Below are 8,191 nucleotides of genomic sequence, written 5' to 3'. Positions count from 1 at the left end.
AGCAGGGGGGGATCCCGGGGGCTCGGGGGGATCCCTGGTATTGGGGGTTCCCGGGGGTTGGGAGGTCCCGGGGGTTGGGGTGTCTCGGGAGCTGGGGGGTTCCCGAGGGCTGGGGGCTTCCTGGCTGCTCCCCAGCAGAGACCCGGGGAGGGGGGTGTGGGTGAGCGGGAGACAGCAAGATTTGGGGTGAATTCTGGAGAAAAAGGGGAGGAAAGAAGAGGTGGGCGGGGAGGAGGGGTGGAGGACAGGGGGGCCGGGGGGCGCTCACCATCCCCTACTCGCGGCAGGGCTGCGCCGGGGAAGGCGCTCGGGGCGCGCAGGAGCCGCGCAGGAGCCGCGCAGCGCCCATGGAGAACGGCTCGGCCAGCCCGGGAGCCAGCCCGGCCGGCAGCGGCAACCAAACCCTGGGCAGGATGCCCCGGCAGCCCCTGGAGCTGCAGGTGGTCACCATCCTGCTGGTGCTGCTCATCTGCGGCGTGGGCATCGCCGGCAACGTGATGGTGGTGCTGGTGGTGCTGCGCACCAAGCACATGGTGACCCCCACCAACTGCTACCTGGTGAGCCTGGCGGTGGCCGACCTCATCGTGCTGCTGGCGGCCGGGCTGCCCAACATCTCGGACGTGGTGGCTTCCTGGGTGTACGGCTACGCCGGCTGCCTCTGCATCACCTACCTGCAGTACCTGGGCATCAACATCTCCGCCTGGTCCATCACCGCCTTCACGGTGGAGCGCTACATTGCCATCTGCCACGCCATCAAAGCGCAGCTCCTCTGCACCGTGAGCCGCGCCAAGCGCATTGTCTCCTCGCTCTGGCTCTTCACCTCCCTCTATTGCCTCATGTGGTTCTTCCTGGTGGACACCACCCAGGTCACCTTCTTGGATGGGGCGCAGGTCACCTGTGGCTACCGGGTCTCCAGAAGCCTTTACATGCCCATTTACTTCTTGGATTTCGCTGTCTTCTACGTCATCCCCTTGGGACTGGCAACTGTCCTCTACGGCCTCATCGCCCGCATCCTCTTCATGAGCCCCCTGCCCGCCACCCCACAGCACCCCTGCCTGGGCTCCACGCACCAGGGAGGCTCCCTCAAGCTCTCCTGCCGGGGCAACAGGGGGGCCCTGAGCTCCCGCAGGCAGGTAGGGTCCCCCTGCTGGGTGGGCTGCTGGGGCTCAGTGCTTTGAGGGGTTTTGGGGGGGGGGGCGGATTCTGGCAGGGAAAGGGGTGCCCCAATATTTTGCTTCCTTTTGTGTGGGGAGCTGGGAGGGTCGGCTTGCTGCATAGGGGGTATCCCAAAGGCAAGCTGAGGTCTGGCAGCACAGATGGATTCCCCCCTGCTTTGGCTGGCCTCCAACATCACTTGGGAGAGGCAAGAGTGCAGGCGTTTGGCTAGATAATTAATTCCTGATTGCCTCCCCAGGGAGGGGGGTGCCAGGACACATTATGGACTCAGGTCCCAGGCAGGTGACTTCAGATCTGGAAAGCAAAGGGAAGGGAAAGCCAGCAGAACACAGGACCCATCCTCTGAGCCAGCCCTGGCTGCAGCCCCCAGCTCCCTGTGGCTGGGGAAGGCACCTCAGTGTCCCAGCGGTACGGTGTTCCTCTCAGTGACTCCTCTGTCATCCAGCTGCTTGCTTTGTCTCCATCTCCTCGCCTTGTTCCTCCTCTCTCTGTCCACAAGCAGTTACTGTCTCTCACCCACCTCCTGGGATGGGGCAGTATCTGAGCATGGGACTCCTGCAGGAGAGCATCCTGCTCAAGCCTCAAACTTCAACACGTGGTCTGCTTCAAGATAAGGGCTGAAGCTTGGGGTCTGGCTTAAGCCTCTCCTGCTGAGTTTGAGCAAGCAGGACCTGATTTCCAGCCAGGCTGAAATTAGTTTCATCATTTATCCAACTCGCTGCCTGACTTGCACAGGAACTTCCACTGCCCGGGAGAGACGATTCACAGTCACAGAGGGAAGCAAGCAGCTCAGAGAATGAGTATTATTTCTTTATAAGCTTTTAAGTCTTTCTAGTTCAGCTTTTTCTCCCTTTTGCTCCATCCCAGAAAGGTTTAAAGCAAGCACCAACATCTGTAACAGCACCAGACTGCTCTCCCAATTGCTGGTGCAGGGTTTTTCCGCAGCAAGTTCCCCAGTCACTACAGGGCAGCACCTACAGCTGCATGGGCAAGGAGCAAAAACCTCTCCTGCCACATCTGCACAGGCTGTGCCGTGGGGTGGGCACTGCACACAGCGTGCTCCAGCCTCATTAGGATGAGTGCCCAAGGCTGTCAGTCCCAAGGGGCTGGATGAAGGAACTCCAGCCCCTGGAAACATCCTGTGCTCTTTCCTCTGTTACACTGGTAGTTTTCTTGAGCTCTTCATTAGCTCCTGAAATATCTTAGCAAAAACTGCCCCTGGCTAGCTTTACATCTCAGAGCTGGGCTCATCAGGAATGAAGATGTCACCGAGGTTTTAAATTGTCAGAACTTGTTTTGAAAGGGGGAGTCTCTCTATCTCTATTCACAACCAACACCTACCTCCCTATACAGGTGTGTGTTTAGTGCTGTGACCATCATCGGCAATATTCTCACTCTATAGGGAGCTCTGTGATGATTTGTGGAATTAGAAAGCAATCACTCAGCTTTTCTCTTTAACAGAAGCTCAGCTGAAGCCTCTGAGAACCTGCTGTGAATCTCCTGCTCACCCAGGAGAGAAAGCAGTAGCGCTGCTATTTGTAGTGGAAAACAGCAAAAGCCACTTTGTAAATCTGTTCGATCCTCACCTCCTGCCTTGCAGAGAGATAAGGGATATCAGTGCGTTTGACTGTAACTATCATCATATTTGGGGGAATTTACTTCCCCCTCACTGGACTTTGGAGGTTTCAGGGAGGTATTGACCATGCTCCCAGTTCAGAGCATATTTCTAACATTCATGGCAGCGTGAAATAAGGAAGAATCCTGGATCCAAGCTGCTCATAAGCTATTCGTGAAGCACAAATAGCAGCTAAAATACCGGCAGGCAAGGTGACTTCAAACTTCTGTTTCCGAGCAGATTTGTTTCATGAAGCTTCCAGCCACATTCCCAGCTTCCTTCTGACTTCACACCAGCAGCACTTCGAGGCAGCCTGTGCTGAGACAGCAAAGGAGAAAGAAACCCCAGCTGGGCCACCGCTTGCCTGTTGGACAGTTGGCCTCATGGATGGATGCCATGCTGCACCCCAGAGGTGGCTGTGATACACGGTCACTTCATGTTATATACATGCATAGGAAATTTATATTACTGTCCAGTATGACTGTGCACCATAAGCAAGTGAAACCACACCAACATTTTTATAAGAGCTTTGGGCAGCATGAAGAGTTCTCTGAGCGTAACAAACCTGCTTCCTCCCAGAGCATCTCCCCCAGTGCTGCCTGAAGCCCAGCTGGAGTACTGCATCCTGATGCAATGGCTGCAGTGAGTCACGGCTCTGCATCTAGTTACAAGGAAAAAAGCAACTGAGCAACCGGGCAGGGAGGAAGGAGGTCTCCTGGGAGCCCCGCAGGGTCAGCACAGAACTCTGCCTTGGAGCTGTCCTGCGTGGGGACAGCAGGGACCACATGAGTGACATTTGCAGGAGCTGCTGCAGTGTGCGGGGCGAGAGCCGGCACATCACCGAGAGGGGACTAGTGTGAGGCTGGAGGCAGCTGGATGCATTTGGAGCAGAGCTGGCAGATGGAGATACGGGATGGGAGAAGCAGTGAGCAGAGAAGAGGGCATTCCTGGGGGTGCTATGGCCCCACAACACCCCCAGCCTGGAACCAGGGGAGCCCCCCAGGTCAGCTTTAGCAGAGGTGGGTGCCAGCCCTTGTGACTGTAGGAAAGATGGGAAATGTCTTCTGCTGAGAGGCACAGAAGGGACCAGAATGGCCTTCTCTGGGCAAGGTTCACCTCCACAACCTGCTCCTGAGGAAGTCAGAGGCAAAAAAAACCCTGATGCAACGGGCTGGTACAACTTGGACACTGGTGCCCTGGGTCATCTTCACGGGAAGAAAGATGTCCTCTCTGGCTTTCCAAAAGCAATTGCAACACTGCCTCAAAATTAGAGAGAAATTCTGGGAGGAAGAAACTCAGCAGCATCTCAAATCATCCCACCAGACCCTGTTTTGCAATAGCTGTGGCTGGTGAGCAGCCCACAAGTGGGTTTCTTTGCTCATGAACTACCCGTGGCCAGGGTGGAAAGGCCTGGGTTACGACACCCAGCTTTCACACTCTCCAGAGAAGTGCTGACAGCCCTTGAAAATGTCACCAGGAATTTCCAGGGGGGTGCCTTGGTGATGGGTCTCATCCTGAGCATCAGCCGTGAGGACACAGCACCAGAAAGTGCTCCAGCAAGAGATGCTGGCGGGTCTCCAAGCTGGAAGGGCGATGAGGAGGCTGTGAAAGCAGTACGTGAGCTGCCAGCAGGGAAGATTAAAGTGAGGGTGCACCTCCGAGCACGGATTTCACCCGCTAGGGACCACTAGAGGGAGCGGGATTCCTAAAAAAGGATGCAGCAGCTCAGGACAGCGGTGCTGGGAGAGGGAGACCTGGCACTGGCTGGGAGTGGCCTGGGGAACACGGGCTGAAAGCTTCATCCTCCTTCCAGCCACAGCCCCTTTGTGGCTTCTGCGTGCACACAGCATGCACAGGGGTTGTGAGACTTCATGGAGAAGTTTTCTCCCTGGCTGGTGCTTCCCTGAAGAATGCTTTGAAGCAACAATAAGGATCTGTCTTTTTTAGGGGGTGCAGCTGCTTTATTGGGCCATGCCTGAAGACTGCTCCAGATAGGGATAAGTGAACTCACGTTCTCCCAAACTCTCCATCAGGCACCAGAAGAAAGTTCAGAGCACCTAACGCATGCTGCTGTTACTCTCCCAGGAAAGGCAGAGTGAGGAAAGGCAGGGAGAGGGGTTTCAGCTGTGCATGGAGATGATGTCGGAGATTGCTTTCCCTGTGACAGAGACGTGACTTTGGGATAGACCATGGGGATTTAGGCAGAAGAGCCATCCTGCACCATATACAACTTCAGCCCCAGGAGAACAGTTGGCTTATGAGGCCAATTTCATCTCGCAGCAAGCTCGGGGCAGGGCTGCCCTCTCCCCTTGCAGCCTGGATGCAGCATCCTTGGTGAGCACCGAGGGCATTTAGCAAGAGTAGGCAATAAATCCCTGTGGTGCTAGTTCCTCAGCAGGTATCCCCTCTCAGGATGACAACTTTTCTGCAGGGCTGCAGGACGTGGAGCAGGAAGCACAGGTCTTTTTGTGACAGCACTTGTGTTGCCTCTTGCTGTCTGGGTAGAGGTGTTGTCAGGCACTGCAACGCTTCTGTAACAGCCAGCCGAAAAGCAGGGGCAGCTCTGGCTAAAAGCAGATGAATCACTAATTCTTTCCCATAACAAACTTTGTTTGGTCTTGGAAAGGACTGCAGCCAACTTACTTGTCAGCCTAGGATGCAATCCCTCTGGCTTTGTCACGGTGAGGCAGAGTCCAGCTCACTCTTTACAAACATCGTGGTGCCCTGAGCAAACAGTTACATCAGTGAAGAGGTCAGAGATGCTTCAGCCTCACAAACAAGCATGTGACCAGGACTAATCCATTAGCTTTAAAGGGAGATGTTTCACTGTGCAGAAAGCTCTCGGCCAGAAGTGGCACCTGGCAGAGAACAGAGCTAAGCGGACACAAGTTTGGAGGTTTATTCTCTACAGCAGACACTTTGGCACCTCGGAAATGGAGACAATCCCTGTGCTGAGTGAGGAGTGTGTGCGCTTCGGTGCCCTCCTCCTACACTGGTGTGCTATTTAAGTTTTCCAGGACGCATTTTGCAGAAATCCCACTGCAGTAGGACTACTGAAGCTGATGGAAAGGCTCCCTCCAGCCTTGTCCCAGGGACACCCCTTTAGCAAGGCCCCTTCCAGGCAGGACCTGGACACATTTGGGATGGGATGGTGAAGCACATCTCCCAGGAGGAGCAGCCTGAATAAACTGCTCAGTAGGCGAGAATTAAATCCTGAATGAAACTGTACTTAGGATCACTTGAGTTGAGCTGTTTGCATTTTGCTGTAGGGTTCAGCTTTTATCACATTTTTGTTCAAATCAAGTTCATTCATGTTCTCAGGATATTAACCTCAGATGAATCAAAAATATACCCAAAGCCTTTCTCTCTGCAAACCTGAGAAGTGGTGCAAGGGAGGCAGCAGAGCAGCTGATCGCTCCATTGTGGCTGTGTCTATTTGCTGTAAAGATATTTGGAAAGAGAGGTACCGAGCACGGGTCCCATTCACATGCATGGCTCCTCAGGCAGAAATCCTTCCTTCCTGGGCTCCCGTGGTACCTGGAGCTCTGTCCCACAGCAATGCGGTCTCACAGCCCATAGAAGGATGCTCCTTCCCCTGGTGAGGAAAGGTCAAGCCTTTATTGCCCTGCCAGGCTCAGGGCAGACAGTGACTCTGTGTTCAGGACCATTGCTACCAAGCACATCGTCACCCAGCAGCCTCATCCTAGCAGCATGAAACCAAAAGCCTGTGGGATGGATCCAGCCACCCTTGTGAAAGGCACTAGAAAGCTCTGAAGCTTTTCTCTTCAGAATCCCTTCTGTCTTCCCCCAAGGCAACAGCAAACATGCTGCAGTCTTAGCAACAGCCCAGGCACTCACGGCATCACGGCGAGACCTGATTCTGGGAAGTGTCCTCACATTCCCGTTAAACCACACACAGCAAAACACTTCTATTTTGGCCTCGGCTTGACAATGGATCCTTTCTTGTAGGAAAAGTTTTGTTGCCACAGCCAACCACCCCTTCTTTCTACACAAAGCATTACAGGAAGGAATCACTGCTTGTAACTAAGTTAAAAAAGAAAAAAAAAAATCCAAGAAAAGCTGAAAGACCAAGTGTGATCCAAGTGCTTGCTTCCTTATAGAGAAGAGGAGTCAGTGCACAACCCCCTTTTTGACATTTGAAACACGGCCACCTTAATATGTGGGCAGCATCGGTGTTTACTCATACTTTCCTCCTTGGGGACGCATGTATTCTGTAAGCACTTGCAGAAGGATGATTGTCACCTACCCAAAATACATGTAGCTGTCAAAATTATTAGGATCGTTGGAGTTTCAGTACAAAAACACATTTTCTTAAGCAAGCCTGAGTTGAGCTGAGGGCAATTACTGCTCGCTCCTGCATTCTCAATATCTTCTTGTTCCTAATACATTAATGTAGTTCTTCCCTAGTGTGCTGCAAATTAAAATAACCCATACTGATTAGCTGAGCAGCTCCCCTATCAGGGCAAGTCAGGAATTTGTGTAGGACTCCAGGCAGTCTCGTCTGCTCCCAGTGCTGCTCTGTACCAGGAGCCTGTCCCTGGGAGCACAGCAGGCATAGCAAAACAGGAGATCCCAGACAGGGAGTTGAGATTCACCCCTGGCACCTAAAAAACTTAGGATCCCACTTTGACACAAGTTAATTTCCTCACTGATTTAACATTATGAGCAATTTTCGTACCTGTTTACTGGTACAGAAATTCCCATGGTTATTTCCAACTCATTTCCAGGCTGATGGATGCTTGTGCTGATATTTCAAAGTCTATCGAGTGGTAGGTGAAAATCTGTCATTTAAAGGTTGCAATATTTATGCAATATTATTTCATGAACAAAAATGGATTCAGTGAGGAATAGACAGTCCCATGGTTTGTGACCCTATTTTAAATGCTTAAAGAGGGATATGTGCGATGCTATAAATTACCTGCACAGTTAGAGGTGGGAAGGCTCTGCTGGAGCTTCAGCACCATCTGCCTATTTCTCTTTTTGCCTATCCCCTCTAACAAGGTGACCAAAATGCTGGCAGTGGTGGTGGTGCTCTTCGCGCTCCTGTGGATGCCTTACCGCACGCTGGTGGTGGTAAACTCCTTCATGGACCCGCCGTACCTGAACATCTGGTTCCTGCTCTTCTGCCGGACGTGCATCTACCTGAACAGCGCCATCAACCCCATCATCTACAACCTCATGTCCCAGAAATTCAGGGCTGCCTTCAGGAAGCTCTGGGAGTGCGAGCAGAAGAGCACCGAGAACCCCACGCTGCACGGTGCCCCGGTGTACTACAGCATCACAAAGGACTGCTCTCATGGCAGCTCGGATCTCCTCACCGAACAAGAAGAGCTGAACAGCCTCCCGGCACCTGCAAGGAAAAGCAGGCCTGCCAAATAA

The 8,191-nt window shown here is 53.2% G+C and overlaps 1 protein-coding gene across 1 annotated transcript; it reads left to right on the top strand.

Moving 5' to 3' along the window:
- Positions 1 to 347: 347 nt before the first annotated feature.
- On the top strand, positions 348 to 8,191 carry LOC309884443 (thyrotropin-releasing hormone receptor-like; the record flags this gene model as incomplete). The annotated part of the gene is made up of 2 exons (XM_082773398.1): positions 348 to 1,133; positions 7,814 to 8,191. The coding sequence occupies 2 exons, from the start codon at positions 348 to 350 to the stop codon at positions 8,189 to 8,191; spliced, it is 1,164 nt and encodes a 387-aa protein (XP_082629524.1).

The sequence above is a fragment of the Aythya marila genome (genome assembly GCF_965140915.1).
Source record: "Aythya marila genome assembly, chromosome: 16".
Classification (NCBI taxonomy): Eukaryota; Metazoa; Chordata; class Aves; order Anseriformes; family Anatidae; genus Aythya; species Aythya marila.
The sequence above is the reverse complement of the archived record's forward strand: the minus strand, read 5'-3'. Positions and strand labels throughout refer to the sequence as shown.